This window comes from Psammomys obesus, unplaced genomic scaffold, assembly GCF_907164565.1.
Source record: "Psammomys obesus unplaced genomic scaffold, mPsaObe1.curated_primary_1811, whole genome shotgun sequence".
In the NCBI taxonomy this organism is placed as follows: domain Eukaryota; kingdom Metazoa; phylum Chordata; class Mammalia; order Rodentia; family Muridae; genus Psammomys; species Psammomys obesus.
The window spans coordinates 7,852,133-7,869,348 of record NW_026596034.1 but is presented as its reverse complement, the minus strand read 5'-3'; the positions used below and the strand labels follow the sequence as shown (position 1 = coordinate 7,869,348).

The following is a 17,216-nucleotide window of genomic DNA, read 5'->3' as shown; positions in this document are numbered from 1 at the left end:
AGAACAGGGAAACTGGTCCGTCAATGGGACTTGCACCACTCACTGAGGAAGAGGTCACATGAATATCCCACCGACTCTTTAGCCTGCAGTGAGTTCAGAGGACCTAGGACCTCTCAATGGGATTTGTGGGAAAAAGGCAAGGAGGGTGGGGCAGGAAGAAGAGAAACAGAGAGAATGGAGTCATCCAGAAAGGGGACAGGGTGATGGCTCCAGCCAGAATGAAATCCCTCTCAGGTGCAGCACTAAAAAGTTGGCGATCGGGACTGGTGGAGGTGACATGGAAATAAAAGAGAGAAGACAGGCATACCAAGAAGCAGATTTGTTCTTTCAATCAGAACAAGTCAGGGCCAAAGTCTCTGTGAGCAGTTGGAGAGTACACCGTGGCACCGGGGGCTTCAGGTTGTGTGGGGCTTGAAGGGGAAAGGGCATTTTCAGTGGCTAATTTTCTGGCCTTAGTTCTGCCTCTGCAATTTCAGATAGGAACTGTCTGTATTGGCAGTTATCCTTAAACTTGGGACGATTTCTGGCAAGAATTTGCCTGACAGATATTTTTAGCCTTTAGCCAAAGCCTGCCAAAACAAGAGTGCTTAGTAGCCACAGAAGTGGTGCTAGAATTAACGAGGGTCATTAATTCTACAGCACAAGCTGGAGGCTCTCTGCCATGCAACCTTCCCTCAACGGACACTGCCAATGTCTCTCTCTGACATGGAAGACAAGTACCACTAGAAAAAGAGGAATTCCACACCAATGCTGTTTTCGGGTAAGCTAATAGTTGTTCAAAGTTTCTAAGACTCTTGGGGAGACAGAAGACAGTGATGTTCATTTTGAAAATCAACATTACAATGTAAGGCAGAGCTGAAATAACAGAAAGTAACAATAACTGTTTTTACTCAATTGTTTCGCACATTAAATGTCCAGGAGGTATCTCAAGTAATTAAAAAAACTAGAATCAAATAATGAAGGCAACAAAACACAAGAGTAAAGCAGCAGGTGATACTCCTGGAGAAGACATGCAAAAAACAAAGAGGGATTGGGGGAAAGAAAGAAAACAAAAAGAGGGCCCAGCAGAATGTTTTAGAGGAAATTTTCCAAAGCTACAGTCCTAAAACCATGTATTTTGAATACTCAGGAGATGACTACTATGTGGCACCACAGAGCAAGCCTGGGGCTTAGAAAACAATATCCTGATGTAGGGTGTTTCAGCTTGCTGAGTACTTTAAATTAGGAGATACGGAAACCTCAGAACCAAGGTTTCTCTGACCTTCTGCCCTTCTTCTTCCCAGAAGCAAGTTCAAACAAGGATTCCTCTCAACCAGGATGAGTCACCTTTTCCCAAAACAAACCATAAAGCCTACAAATATTACTGTCACCTTCCCTATCTTCTTCTAAGAGACGGCTGTAACTAGCCTCACTGATGTGACATTGAAAACTCTCATTTCAAGAGTGTCCTGCCCCATGCTTGAGAGGAAGAAATACTCAGGAGTCTAGAAGAACCTCCAGTCAAGACCTAAGAGTGTCAGTTCAGCTTTTCCATTAGATCCAGTTTCACCCAGCCTACAAAACTAGGCCTTCTTCACCCAAAAGAAGCAATGAAATCACAGTTTTTTCCTGGAACATTGGGTCTTTATTTGAAGCTTCCCATGTGAGATAAAGCTGTGATTAAACTGGACATGCATATTTTTTGTTAGCTGGGATCCCAGTCTTGGAGCGGGTCTCTCTCCCTCTTTAATCTCTTCAAATGCCATCACTGACAACCAGTGTGTGCCCAATGTCCTTGGTGAATCGAAATCCAATCAAGTTGTCAATGAAGATAATCACAACTAGTTTTAGGATCTTCTTGATAACTAAATTCATGGTGGTTAGTGGAGTCTAGTACAGCTGGAGAGGGCAAAAAAAGCTTGCATCTCACCCATCTGGCCTGGCTGTGTCTTTCAGAATATCCTTTATAATTGTCCTGGTTTGTTCTCTGTTGCTACAGTAAAATAGCATGACAAAAGCAACTTGAGGGTGGGGACATTTCAGCTTACAGGTTATAGTTCAGCAACAAGGGATGCCAAGGTAGAAACTAAAGGTGAGAGTGTGAAACAGAAGCCATGGATGAGCACTGTTAACTGGCTTGCTTCCCCTAAGGCCTTTCTTATATACCACCTAGCCAGGGGTGGCACTGCCCACAGTGACCTAGGCGCTACTACATCAAGAAAATAGCCCATACACATGCTAATGGCCCAATACAATGGAGGCAATTCCTCAGTTGATATTGAAGCTAATCATCATCTTATCTTCTGCACATAGAACTGAAGTCTCTCAATGTCCAAAGACACAAAAAGAAGCCACTAAAACAATTTTTTTTCCCTCCCATGGCAACTCTTGATCGTTTTAACTATACTTTTAGCAGTATTTTTACTTTTTAAAAATGTATGTTTTTTCCCTTCATACATTCATCCAGTTTGTTTTTTGTTTGTTTGCTTACCTTTTCATTATTGGGCAATCTTTTTTCCTCGGTTTTAACTTTAGTCTTTTTTCCCTTTTTGCCCCTGTATCTCTTCTTCCAACCCCTGCTCTCTCTACTGTACTTTAAGAGATATTTTGGCTATCTATTGGGATAGTTCTGTTTCTTTGCTTACTTTTAATATATGCACTTATTTTTAATACATACATCTTACTTTTATATATGTACTTATATTTACCTAATTTTGGTTTTGAACTGTTTAGTTATTGGCAAATTCTTTCTCTTCTTTTTTTCTAGCCTCCTGTTTTTCCTCCTCCTTCCCATAACTACTCTTTCATTTAGTTTAACTTCACTTCTATTTCTCCCTCACTGTCTCCTTCCTTTACCTCATCTGGCTGCTCCTTCTATACTCACTCTTGAACTCACAGAGCACTGCAGTCATTTCTGTCTGATGGTCACTGGTAACGTATCTGTGGGTTGTGACTGACTGTAGTGTATTTCTGCATTATGTCTGGCTTTCTGATGTTGCTACAGTTTCCTCTGTTCTCAGGAGTCCTGAGGATTAGTTCTCAGGACTAGACTATTCAATAATACCCTCAACACTGCCACACACAAAAAAAAAAAAAAAAGAAGAAGAAAAAAAAAACTCAGAAGAGAAATCCAAACCAACAGATCATAGAAACAAAAGAAATATGAAAAAGCAAGGCAACAGGATTGCTACAAAAGTTCATTACTCCATTGCTGGATTCAAGATTGTGAAAAAGGTCCAATGCCAGATGCAGATTTCAAACTACTAGACATGATCAGTGGCTCAAAGAGCATGTGATACCTTCAGACTAACTCAATCTAAGTCTTGAAGTTCACAGTCAGCAGCAAAGAGGAAAGAGTCAGGAAAACTGTGAGAGTATCAGTAAAAAGGATAAAAAGAAAACAGTGAAAAAGGGGAAGAAAAATGAGACTCTCAAATAAAAATAGGAATGTTAGAAATAAAAACCTCAAATTAAAAAGCACAGTGAAAAGCATCACCAAGTCTCAAAAAAAAAAAATACAAATGGACAATAAGTATTTGTAAAACTGTTCAACATCAAAGAGGACCCGGAGTAAGATGATCAATCCTCACTTAGAAAGACAAATGGGTTGGATATGGGAAGTAGGAGAAAACAAGTAACAGGACAGGAGCCTACCACAGAGGGCCTCTGAAAGTCTCTACCTAACAGTGTATCAAAGCAGATGTGGAGACTCATAACCAAACCTTCGGCAGAGTGCAAGGAATTATATGATAAAAGGGGGAGTTAATATGACCGGTAGAGGACAGGAGCGCCACAAGGACAAAACGTATCAGGGCATGGGGGTCCTCTATGAGACTGTTTCGCCAACCAAGGACCATGTATGGATATAACCCCTGCTTAGATATAGCCCATTGTAGCTCAGTATCTAAGTGGGTTTCCCTAGTAAGGGGAACAGGAACTATTTCTGACATGAACTCAATGACTGGCTCCTTAACCTGCCCCTTACCCCCAAGGAAGGAACAGCCTTTCTAGGCCACAGAGGAGGACATGGCAGCCAGTCCTGAAGATACCTGATAAGCTAGGGTCAGATGGAAGGGGAGGAGGACCTCCCCTAGCAGTGAACTTGAAAAGAGGCAGGGAGGAGATGAGGGAGAGAGGATGGGATTGGGAGGGAATGAGGGAGAGGGCTACAGCTGAAATACAAAGTACATAACCGGTGATTAATATTAAAAAATAAAAATTAATATTTAAAAAAAACTGTTCAACATCCTTAGCCATTTGGGAAAATAAATGTAAAACTGCTCTGAGATTCCATCTCACCCTTGGCTGCCACAGGTGCATCTAAACAAGAAACCTTACACACTCACCACTGGTAGAAATGTGAACGTGTACAGTCACTCTGGAACTCAGTGTGGAGAGTTCTCAAAGATAGATAGATAGATAGATAGATAGATAGATAGATAGATAGATAGATAGATGCAAGCTAAAAGTAGACCTGCCCGTTGACCCATCTAGACTACTCAGTGACATACCTGAAGGTCTCTAAGAAAACATACCACAAAGATACTTGGACATTCGTATTGATGGCCGACTCTTTACAATGGCCGTGAAATGGACCCAGCCTGGAAGCCCATCATGAGATGACTAGATAAAGAAAATGGTTCATAAGCACAGTGGAATTTTATTCAGCCACAGAGAAAAGGGAAATCATGACACCTGCAAGAAAATGGATAAAACTGGAGATCATTTCGTTAAGTGAACTAAGCCAGATCCAGAAAGACAAACGTGTTTCCTCTCAGATATGAAACCTAGATTTAACAGTATACACATGTGTACATCTAAATCATATGCATTTGTGTGTGTAGTTTAATCTAGATATTTCCCCTCAATTGTTAAAAGAAAGGCACTTGTGGAGAAATGTGTGGAATTTAAAATTATCAACATCACTGTTAAGTATATAAAGATACATACAAGAAATTCACTATTTCTACTTAAAATGTTCAAGAAAGAAGGCAATCCACAGCAGGCCATCATAAGAATCCTTGAAGTTAATCTTTTTTAATTCCATAACTAATAAAATAGTTTCAATATTTCTAAAAAGGCTCTAAAGAAGATCCAGGCTTCTCACAAGGGTGCACCTTAAATAGATCTTCCTCAGAAAGGTATTCTACGAACTCTCAGACCAGGTTAACCAGCTCTTCCTAGGGAAGGGGTTACCTGACGTGTACACCCGAGACCAAGTTAGATATTCCTCGTCAACCATGATAAGACTCACTACCCCCACACTGGTCTGATATTAACTATCTTCCATGAATAAACAAGATGCTGGTTCCTTTAAAGATGGAGACAAGACAGAAGCTAGTTTAAGTGATATTAAGGACTAACAGAAGGCTGGGCGAGGAAAATGTCTCAGCAGATAAAGATGCTTGCCTTCAGGCCTAAAGACCTGAGTTCAATCCCAACTGTAACCAGAACAGACAAATTTTATAGGGGAATGACACATACACAAAATAAATAAATATTAAAAAAAAAAAAAAAGCAGAACAGATCAGGGGCTAGGGCTGTAGTTCAACAGTAGAGCACTTGCCTGGCACAATAAAGGTTTTCAGTTCCATTCCAAGCACCACCAAAAAAGCAACAATAAAGGAAATCAGATTATAGAAAAAGAGACATGACAATGAAAAGACATGTCCAATCCTGAATTTGGCACCTGGAAAGAAAAAAAAAAGGCCAAAGTAGATATTCTTAGAACAATTAGCAAGTAGGACTAGGAAGTAAATGGGTTAAATGAATATTGCATAGACATTAACATCTTTGAAACTGACAACTGTATGAGACGCCCCTGTTCTTCAGGAAAGACATGCTGAATCATCTAGGGGTAAAAAGGGCTGATGCCTCCTTTTTACTGTCACAGTTAATTAAAAAGAAAATAGTGTCGGGTGCAATTCAGTACTGGACGTTACATTGCATGTACAAAATACTGTGTTCAATTCCCAGCACACAGAAAAAAATATACTAAATAACAGTAATGGTTCAGGTGTATATATGGAGGTTGGGAGGGACTGCAGAAAAGTTGACACAGCAAGATAGCAACCTACACATTAATACAAGAAGCCTAGAAGAGAGTTTTAAGTTCTAGTCTTCCAGTTCTTCTGTAAGTTTTACATTATCTTAAAATAATACACAAATCACCTGAAAAAGAGAAGACCAAACTTCATGAAAACCATACCTATTTGCCCCTGGGGCACACATGTGTACATTCAGACGCATACATACAAGTAGCATACATGCTCCCCCACACATGCAAACACACAGTGGGGCCTCACTTCAGCCCAGAGAGTCATCCAGTCTTGCCACTAATTTTTGACTAAAGAAACACAGGCCCAGAGTATGAATCCCCACTATATTTATTTTTCTGTTTTGTTTTTGGTAGTCCTGAGAATTGAACCCAGGGCTTCATACATGCTAGGCAAGAGCTCTACCACTGAGCAACACCCCCGCTGAATGCCCATTCTAATAGCAAAGAAATGGCAGAGCCAATGGTCTAACTTGGGCCAAATATATCCACCAAATACTACCGGACCATGCCACTGTAAGAAAAGTTTGTTTGTAATGTGTGGATACATATATGTGCACTCTGATACATCAACACAAAGTGAACAAATGTGTTTCTGAAAAGCCAGATATTTAGTCCAATATTATTCTCCCTTCAGATTTGGAAAGTACATAAAGTACAAGGAACAGCAAGGGGAAAAAAATATATAATCTGTTATTACAAAGAGAAAAGGAGAATCAAAAGATAATTACTAAAGAAATTACAGCAGTCAGTTTAAAAAGCAAACAAGAAACTTCTGTGACTTCCGGACAAATATTTCAAAAGTTTAACATGCTGGCACAAGACTGTAATCCCAGCTAGTTAGGAAGCTAAGGCAATGAATCTATCTAGGAAATAGAAAGAACTCATAAAACTTAATAAGCTAACAATAACAATAAAACTGGGTAAGAAATGTGAACTCACATTTCACTTGGGGCTGGGGAGATGATGGCTGGGGTGAATAAGAAAGGTACTACCAGGTAAGTGCTAGGTAGAAGTGGGGGGCCGCCTCTAGTCCAGGAGCTAAAGAGGCATGCACAGGTGATCCCCAGAGGAAACTGGCTAGCCAGACTAGCTAGCTGTATATGCAATTTCTGGCCTCAGCTAAGAAACCTAACCTCGATCAAAAGGTGGAGATTTTATAAAGGAAGACTCCCCACATCTACCTCGGGCCTCTACACACATGCACATCCACACACATGCTTCATTACCATACATGGCCACATATGAATGCAAACACACCCATATACACTTACCACACGTGCTTGCACACACACACACTCACACACACACACACACACAAAAGGATACACACATGTTCATTAAGTATATAAGAAGATATTCAATTTTATTGGTCAACAGGGAACTACAAATCAAGACCACAATGAACAACTGCCTCCTGTTCACCATGAAGGCTACAGTGAAAAGACAAACTAGCAAGCTATGACAAGAACTTGAAGACATTCTCAGCCTCAAACTCTCTGGTGACAAATATAGGGTAGAGCAGCCGGTATAGAAAAATACTAAGCATAGTCTTACAATGTGACTAGCGATTCTACTACTAGGCCTCTACCCATAAGCCAAATAAAATCCTGTCCGTACAGCAACTGAAGTTCAACTGCTCATGGAATCATTCTTTCTGACTGCCAAAAAGAATCAAATTGTTCACCAAACATCGAATGTCCCTGACACAAATTACAGTCACCTGGGAAGAGGGAACCTAAATTGAGGAATTGCCCCATCAGATTGGGGACATTTTCTTGGTTGATTAATTATTGAGATATGGGAGGGTCCAGCCTACCATGAGTGGTGCCACCCTTGGGCAACATGGTCCTGGACAGAATCGGAAAGGCAACTGTACAAGCCATGAGGAGCAAACCAGTAAGCAGTGTTCCCCCATTGCCTCTGCTTCACTTCCTGCCTTGAGTTCTTGCCTTGGTTTTCCTCAATGAGGAATTATCACAAGACAGTGTAAGACAAGAAAAACCCTTTCCTCCCCAAGTTGCTTTTGTTTATGCTGTTTTATCACAGCAACAGAAAGCAAACTAGCAAATACATACATACATACATACATACATACATACATACACACATATATATAACATACATAAAATGTACTGTGTCCAGATATAGGAATACCATCGACTCAGTAATGAGAAGTACTGGTAAGTACTACAAGATGTATAAACCTCAACATGTATGAACATGCATGCTGGGTGAAAGCAGCCTAACACAAAGGTCACACATCATATGATTCTATTTATATGAGAACATTCTAGGGCTAGAGATGGCTCATTCAGCAACATGCTTGCCACATAAGCAAAAGGACCTGAGTTTGGAGCTCTGGTACCAATGTAAAAAGTCAGGTTCAGTGCATGCCTGTAATCCCAGCTCAGGAAAGGTGAAGACAGGAGGATCCCCGGGGCTTGCTGCAAGCAAGTCTATCCCAGTTAGTGAGCAAATGGTTCAATGAGAGATCCTGTCTCAAAAGTAAGGTGGAGAGCAATTGGAGAAGAAACTCAGTGTAGACCTTTAATCTTCACATACGCACACACACACGCACCTGCATACATATGTACAGACACACACAGACACTCACATGAATCTCCATAAAAGGCAACCCTAGAGAACGAAAATATTAGTGGTTGCCTACTGAGGAAACTGCCAGTCAGTACATTACCCAGTATAAACAAAAGCAGAGATAGGAGACTGGTCACAGCTTTTTCTTAATAGCCCCAAACCTGTAATCATCCAAATGCCCGGCAACAAGTGTGTGGCTAGACAAAATGTGGTATCACACAAAATGCACTACTCCTCAGAAACAGAAAAGGGACAACTTGATAACACCTACACTAACATGTATAGATCTAAGAAATTATTATGATGAATGAAAACAACACCAGGAGACTTAGTGTATGCTTCTGCTTACATAAGAAATTCTAGAAAATAGATTCTACAATAGTGACTGATCACAGTGACTGCCTGGGGGTGAAAATAAAGGAAGAAACTGGCGGAAACAAAATAATTTTTTAAAGGGATAGAAATGTTCTCTATGCTACTGGGACATTTTGCATATATATATATACATATATATACATATATACTGTCAAAAATTTCAAAACTGTACACATTAAATAATTACAACATATTATATAAATTATACCTCAATTCGGCTAAACAGAATGAGAAATAGTCATTCATGTTTACTTGGACACTAAGACTTAAAACAGCTCCGTGTGCTTTATTTCAGCCAATATTTCAATGACCTGATTGATTAAAAAAAAAAAAAAAATCAAAGAAATCTTAAACAGCAACTTGCTCTTCAGAAATGGAAACAAGAGCTAGGAGATTATAAAGGCATAGGGCCTGACTGATCCCTATCCCACCTAGAAAACAAATGGCCCTGTACAAGGGACAACTTCTGCCAGACTGTTTCCACATCTGTAAAATATATAATTAAGGCCATTACATAACAAATTCAAAATTTTAATCTTTAGGTTTACTGACTTAAGACAGACTCTTGCAAGACAAAATTCTAGCAAGAACTGTACCTGTTTTATGTCCCACCGATCCTCACTGCCAATATTTCCCTAGAACAGAATAAGCACCAAACTGCATGTCTAAAGGCCTTTGACCAAATGAACTACAGACAAGAGGGAGTTTTGAGATGCACAGAGTCTGTTGTGTACACCGCAAGTAGAAGCACAGTGAACCCCAACCATGCAAGATTTTTCAGGCTGTGTGAAGCTTTGTATTTACCCTAACTAGCAGAAGCCTTTGACAGACTTGTAAACAGGTGGGTCATGCCAATGGGTCATAACTAGATTTAAATTTTAAAAAGAAAAATCACTCTCTAGAATGTGGAGAAGGATCATATGATGGGGAAGAAGGATGACACACAAGATATAATATAGAGCGTGAATATAGTCCAATAAGGAAGCTGTTGTGGCAGTCCACTTAAGAGACTGCGGTAGTTTCATCCAAGGTAATAGAAATGAAGAGTAGACTGAATGCTGACACATTAGGATAAATCAATAGATCCCAACTTTGGAAATGAGAGGAAAGAAAACACTGAGCTTCCATTCCTCACCTTCAAAATAAACTGTTTATACTCTACCTGTGTAATATCGATCTTGCCATCTGGAACAATAATATGAAGTAATTATTATGCATTTCATGTGGGTGTCTGATACAAAAATTGGTGTAAATAAGTAAGTCACTATTGTTGTTATTACTGTCATCCCGTGTAATGTCAGAAAGCTGACGAGGAATGTACTATCCACAGAAGCTACGTAGAGGATATTCGATGTGGTGACCTCGCAGACAAGTCACCTGGCCTTGAGACAATGTTCCGAATAAATACAGGTCACCATACAGTTTCTGTAGCTCAGCTGCTCTCTGGCTGAGAAAGCACAGGTGGTATGATCGTGCCATCTGGTAAACGGAGGCACGAGAGTGGCTACAATAGAGCCAAGGAATAGGTACAAAAGCAGGACACGGACATGACTGTCCAGCTTTTCATTTCTAACCAAGTCGAACTATATTAGATCTGCATCCAGAGCAATACAAATCTACAGCACAGACGTGCGCGCGCATACATACACCACACACACACACACACACACACACACACACTCACTCACTCACACACACCACTTTTGCAGGTCTCTTGCAAACAAGGCCCTGTCATCCCTTGGATTAACGCCGAGCATCCGCTCACCACCCCAGCGGGTCTAGGGCTTCCTTGCCTCTAGCCCCGGACTAACGCACAGTCCCAGATGGCTGGAGCCCCGCATACCTTAGCTTCGCGCTCTCGTTCCTCCGCGGTCTGGGCGCGCTTCATGCTGCTACTAAACCGCCTTCGCCACGGTGGGCCGCGTCCCTCCTCCCCCTGGACCCCGCCTCCTGTGTGTAGTTCTCTCAGCGGCCCTCTCCCGCCTGGCGCCATTCTCTCTAAAGCCCGGAAAAACTACCTCTCCCAGGATGCTCCGCGAGACTCCCGAGAACTCCTTGGGATTCGGAGCCGAATCTCTCAAGTCAGCCAGCTAGGCTAATGTAGTACAGCGGAACTCAGGGAGAACTACATTTCCCAGTGGATAACGGGACTTGCTATGTTTTCCCGTGCTCCTCTGGGGCCTGTGGAGGCTTGTGCCTTGGGCGCTATAGCAACGGTAGCTAGCTGAGGGCGAGCGCAGAGGTGAGTACCCTGTGAGGTGGGGGCAGAAGTAGGTTATCGGGCCCTTCCTCTGCCTCACAGCTGAGGGCCTGGAGTCCGCTCCGAAGCCCGGGAAAGGCCTGGGATTCTTGCGTGGTAAACAGTCCATTCCGACACACCTCCACATACTCAGGCCTACATCGTAGTTCGCCCTGACCGCCTGCCCAGCCAGAAACCTAGCTGATAAGAATTGGCAACCCTGTTTAAATCCAACGACTCGAAGGTCACAGTCACAGTTCACTCTTATTTCCTAGGATTTGGGATCGAATGGTAGAACCTGAGCCTCCCCCCCCCACCCCACCCCCCGGGCTTGTTACTGTTGTTGCTGCTGCAGCTGACGGTGGTTGTTAGTTTTTTTTTTTTAAAAAAACAGGGTCATCCTATGTCCCCCAGGCAGAACTTGAAGTAGCTTTTTAGTCCATGCAGTTCTCAGATTTACTTAACAGGTCTTGCCTCAAGTTCCACAGTCAGTGCCTAGCGGCCTATCTTTCTTTATTACTGTTGTTCATGTGACTACTCCCATGGTCTGTTAAAGCTATTATAGGCAAAGACTTTGTTCAAACTCAGTGCCTGGAATTCATTTATTCTTTCAATAAATGGTAGCATTGACAGCACATATCAGAAGGGAACTATTTTAGCAAGGAAGGGGACCAGTGAGAAGAAGCTAGAGAGATGGGGGTGGGGGGTGTTTGAGAGTAAGGGACAGATATGAGCAAGAAACAAAGATGTGAAAATATAAACTAAAAATAATTTCTAAGACAATGTATTACTAAACAACTCTGGGATAATGACAGAGGTTATTGCTGTAAGAAATAAGCCATAGCTGGGTTTGATGGCACACTCAGGACAAATCCATGGTTTACACAGGGCATGGTGGCACTCCACTTTAACCCTAAGACTCAGGAAGTAGAGGCAGGTAGATCTGAATTTCAGGCCATCCAAGTTTACGTAGATCCTTTCTTTAAAAAAAAAAAAAAAACAGGGAATTTGAGGCCAGTGTGCTTAGTGCTCTTGGTGAATTTGAGGTCAGTCTAGAATGCATAGGTTTCCCTTGAAAAAGAAAAGTTAGAAACTGGGAAGAAAACTAACACGGAATAGTAAGAGAAACTTTGTCTAAGGAAGTGACCATTGGCTGTAGCTCTGAAGTGTGAAGAGAGAGCTAATGCAAGAGCCCTCGGGGGAAGATAAGTGTGCTGGACATGAGGAAAGTGGAAGACAGTGTAAGTGGAGTAGAGAGAGCAAGGAGGAGGAAATCACAGTAGGATTGTGAGGCCATGCAACATGCATGCGCAGGGCCAAAAAATTCATCATTATACATAGATCCTGTACTTCATTGTTGGCATCACCCGCTACATGCCAGTACTATCTGCTTCTCAGGTGTGATAACCAAAAATATCATCGAACAACTCCTTCCTGGATAGATGACCTTGAGCAGTTGAGCTAGTTTGTCTTAGCTTTTGTTTGTACGTCAGGAGCCATTTGAGTAGCCACTGTGCGTACACACTGTAAGCATGGTGTGTTAGTGTCGTCTTCTGCAGTCATCCTCTGAGAAAGTTTCCCTGACCGTGCTTCTTAGTCGACTGGGAGTCCTGATCAAAGTTCTGGAGCCTCTCTCCAAGAAATCCTCTCCACACACATCTCTGTAGGGCCTTCAGTGCCAAGTCTTGATTTCAGACACCAAAATCCAGGAGCTGCCTTTCCCCATTCAAGTGTCTGTTTAGGAAATACTGCTGAGTGTGTCACACTCCATGCCAGCTTCTGGGACAGGTGAATTAGATGAGTAAGCTTTCTACTTTCTTGGTCTTCACATTCTACAACCAGCATTCTAGAACTTGAAAGGGTCTTGCTTACAAGGATATTTCACTAACAGTTTACATCTAACTTTCTAGGAAGGTCAAAATGAAAATAGAGAATGTACTTATCTATTTGCTTACTATATACTGTATATTCATATCCACATATAATACCAAGTTACTATGTTGTGTCTCTAAAAGTTCTAGAGTAAGCAAGAGAAGACAGTATGTTGAGGTAGCTAATCCTGGAATCTCCATGAAGTAACAAAAGGGGGAGGGGTGTGACAGAAGTGAATATATGCAGCCTCCTACGCAGAGCTTGAGAGGAACCATTCCTTTGCACAGTGTGCAGACAGCTGGCACTTTTAAACTCTTGACACCCCCAACACATTTGCTGAATGCCTTTAGTTTGTAATCTCTCTTGCTTTCAGAATAACAATGAGATGGGTATACTTTGTTCTATTTTTAAACTTAAGTAAATGTAAGGACTTGACCAACTATCAGATGGTAAAACAAACTATTTGACTCAATCGAGTACATGACCTGAGTTGTGGTTTGGGGTTTTTTTTCCCCAGAATTCATGCTTTCTTTAAGGAAAGGTGTGGGACTAGAAGTATTTCTTAAATTTGGAAAGGTTTGTTTTTGTTTCAGATAGATAAATAAGAAAAGGAAGCATTTAGGAAATTACCTCATTTCCTCAGAAAACTGTAGGAAATAACACTGCAGAATGAAGACAGTCTTCATGATTAGATGCAGTGTTCCTTCTAAAATAGGAGCTTTCATCTTGCTCAAGCAGCACATGTGGGCAATAACATGTCCATTAAAGTTCTAGTTTCCTATCCTCTTTATTTGGCTCATTCCAGTGCATAGTTAATGCAATAACTTAGACAGAGTTTTTTGAATTCTCTTTTCTCCACAGATAGACCATGTCTGGCCCAAGTGATGAGACGGCAGGAGACCTGCCAGTGAAAGATATAGGTCTAAACCTCTTTGGAGTTGGAGGGTTACAAGGTATGGCCACCTGTTATTTATTACAGTTATGAACTTTGATCAGTAATTTCTTTACTTTTAATTTAAAGTATTTCTGATAGTCATACAAACCCAGGCATTTAAGTAACTATATAGTTCTTGATTGGACTAAACAAGATGGAGAGTTTAAAACACATATGGTATTTTACTGCATGCATCAATTATCAACAGCTCATAGCAATGCAAGATCCCCCTCTGTTCTGATAAAGAGTTGTTATAAATCATCTTTTTAAAATTCCACACATCAGTAGAAACTGCATAGAGTATCAGGCCTCCAAACCGAATTGCCTGGTTTAAATCACATTCACCATTAAAACACTTCTTCATGTTTAAATTTTATATGGGAGGAAATACCATATTTTAAAATTTTTGCCTTTCAAGTAGAGTATCTCAAAATGGCCTGTTTATGCAAGTGATAGTGAGTTTTCAATCACGTTAATACACATTAAAGGCTTTCTTTATCCTTTTATCATTTCGTTGTTCCCGTACAGCTGAGGAGTACTTTCAACTGAGAAAGTAAAGTACTGCTGTAAAGAACAACATAGACAGCAGAGCCAGGTTCCTGTTTGTGACAATGCTGGTCAAGCTTCTAAGCCACTAAACCTTACTTGGAGGAGGCTGGAGGCTCAAAATGTGTCCTAAGGACTCTCTGTACACCTTTTGATCATAACAGTGTCAATGGCCAGACTTAGCTACCTTAGAAAGGTATTAAGTGTATTGTTCATTTAGAACATATTGACCATATGTGTTATTGAAAGGAAGGATGTTTTGGCTTTGATTTAGATCATGGAACCAGTATCAGATACTAAAATTAAAACTATTGGGTTTTGGCATTGTGTAAATCCAATTCTTATCATCAGTAGCCACCCTCGGTCTTTAAGTCTGATTAAAATTTAAATATGTTTATATACTTAAAAGTTAAAGAGGTATATTGGGTTTTGTTTTGTTTTGTTTTGTTTTGTTTTGTTTTGTTTTGTTTTGTTTTGTTTTGTTTTGAGGCAGTGTCTTACTATGTATCTTTGACTAGCCTGGAACCCACTGTGTAGACCAGGCTGGCCTTGGAACTCACAGATCTCTGCCTGCCTTTGTCTGGGATTAAAAGTATATGCTACTATATCAGATCAAAAAATTAATTTTCAATGTAGTAAATAGCTTAAAGAGAAATGATCTGTAAAACTTTGAAATCACAGGTTTGGGTGTTTTGTTTTTGTTTTTGTTTTTGTTTTTTTAGGGGATTTATTTATTTTTCTATATCTTAGCTTCCTAGCTCAAATAAAAATTCCTGTTATGTTCACTGAATTGTTCCGGTTTTTTTCCTCTGTAAAAAAATACACTTCAATATATATTTGTAGATACAAAGCCTTCTTTTTGCTGCCATGTTAGTGGATGAACCTTGCACATGCTAGGCAAGTGCTATATACTGTATGAGCTGTGTTCTCAGACTAGGCAGCCTGTCTTTCTAACTATGAGGCTTTCCATCTCGCAGAATATGAATTCTAATTCCTATTAGACTTCTGACTCCATTCCCTGCTATAGTCTGAAAAAGTGATTAAGCCCATGCTAGTGAATAAAGCTGTTCAGATCTCTAATACTATACATAAAGCATCTAACAAAGATGCTTAGTCTCACCCGAGATCATTGACATGAACAATGCTCTAACATTTCCTAAAGAAAAACGATTTAATTTGTAGGTAAAAAGGAGAGAAATTTGAGTATGATGCTGCCTGACTGCAATCCCAACACTTGAAAAGTAGAGGCAGGAGGACTAGAATATCAGATTGTCCCGGCCACATAGCAAGCTGGAAGTTAACCTCTACTATGTGAAACCCTGTTTCATAAAACCAAAACAAAAAAAAATATAGGAAAAGTAAAAAAGATGCAAAGTGGGAATGCTTAAGAGCTTATTTTAACATCAACAGCCGTTTTTAGAGACTATTTTAAGTGATGCTACAATTAATTACCTTGGCATTTTTCAGAAACCTCAACTGCACGAACAATGAAGGCTCGCCAGGCAGTGTCACGTGTCAGCCGGGAGGACCTGGAAGACAGATTTTTGCGTTTGCATGATGAGAACATTTTACTTAAACAGCATGCCCGCAAGCAAGAGGATAAAATTAAAAGGTTATGATAAAAAGCTTTTAGCCTTTTTCCTTAGCTCTGTAAAGTTGGAAGGATATAGATTTGTATAAACTTAATTGAAAGCTCCACCTTCAATCTTTTCTGGAACAGGCAGGTTATAAATAAATAGAATTTTTTAAAAATGGAAAATCTTACAAAGTAGAATAATAAACCAAAAGGATTGTGTTTATTATGTCTGAAGTTACTATTTGAAAGAACACAGCTAATAGCTGAGTGCCATGAGTGTATTAGATCTATAAATAACCCTTGGGTTAATATTTATGACTTAATAAGCAGATATTCAAGCATCTGTTTTTTTAATTGTCATGAAAGTTTAAAAAGTAATTAACTATTCCAACTTGTTAGAATGTGTGTTCCCTCATGATTTGGGATTTACTAATGAAAACATCACTTATATCTGGGTCATGCTTAACTTCACTTAGATTAGTCTTGGCTCTATATTTATTTCAAATAGGCTCTAGTGTTTCTGAAAAAAGCATATTGTCACTTTTGGAGGACATGTGAAAAATGTATGCAGGAATGGTGTTTTCATAGTAGTTTCTCTTTAAATCTTTTACACTCATATAAGCTGTGCCCATCATTTGAGTGCCTAGCATTGGAGACAAAAGAGTGCATATGAATCTCTAGTCATAGTCCTGCTCCAGGGTCAAAGGCCACTGAAGGGAGAAGATGGCTAAGCTTAAGTGCTTAGAATTTAACCTACAGAAGTGATTCCATTTTACTTTCTAACCCCCAGACTGAGCTTTCAAACCCGCCAGCCAGGGCAGTGCAAGCCTTTTACTTTGAGTTTGTTTTGACACATAGAAAATGCTATTTTTAAGATGTGCTTGATTCATTTCTGATGAATAGGACACTTAGGTCCATTAGACAAAATGAGATGTGAAGTCTGTGACCACCTATGTTTTTTTTCTTTTTTTCCTTTTTGGTTTTTGAGACAGGGTTTGTCCGTGTAGCCTTGGCTGTCCTAGAACTCACTCTGTGTGAGTTA

At 40.3% G+C, this 17,216-nt stretch overlaps 2 protein-coding genes across 3 annotated transcripts in view; one reads left to right on the top strand and one right to left on the bottom strand.

Moving 5' to 3' along the window:
• Fto (FTO alpha-ketoglutarate dependent dioxygenase) overlaps positions 1 to 10,925 on the bottom strand; it is a 342,843-nt gene extending 331,918 nt beyond the window's left edge. The window contains exon 1 of the mRNA XM_055621049.1: positions 10,851 to 10,925. Coding sequence (XP_055477024.1) covers positions 10,851 to 10,895 — 45 coding nt within the window. The 5' untranslated portion in view covers positions 10,896 to 10,925. The remainder of the gene's footprint in view (positions 1 to 10,850) is intronic.
• Positions 10,926 to 11,204: 279 nt separating this feature from the next.
• The window catches only part of Rpgrip1l (RPGRIP1 like), a 100,709-nt gene continuing 94,697 nt past the window's right edge, over positions 11,205 to 17,216 (top strand). For both annotated transcript variants that reach the window (XM_055620925.1, XM_055620924.1), the window contains exons 1-3: positions 11,205 to 11,249; positions 13,980 to 14,071; positions 16,066 to 16,210. In XM_055620925.1, coding sequence (XP_055476900.1) covers positions 13,987 to 14,071; positions 16,066 to 16,210 — 230 coding nt within the window. In that variant the 5' untranslated portion in view covers positions 11,205 to 11,249; positions 13,980 to 13,986. The remainder of the gene's footprint in view (positions 11,250 to 13,979; positions 14,072 to 16,065; positions 16,211 to 17,216) is intronic.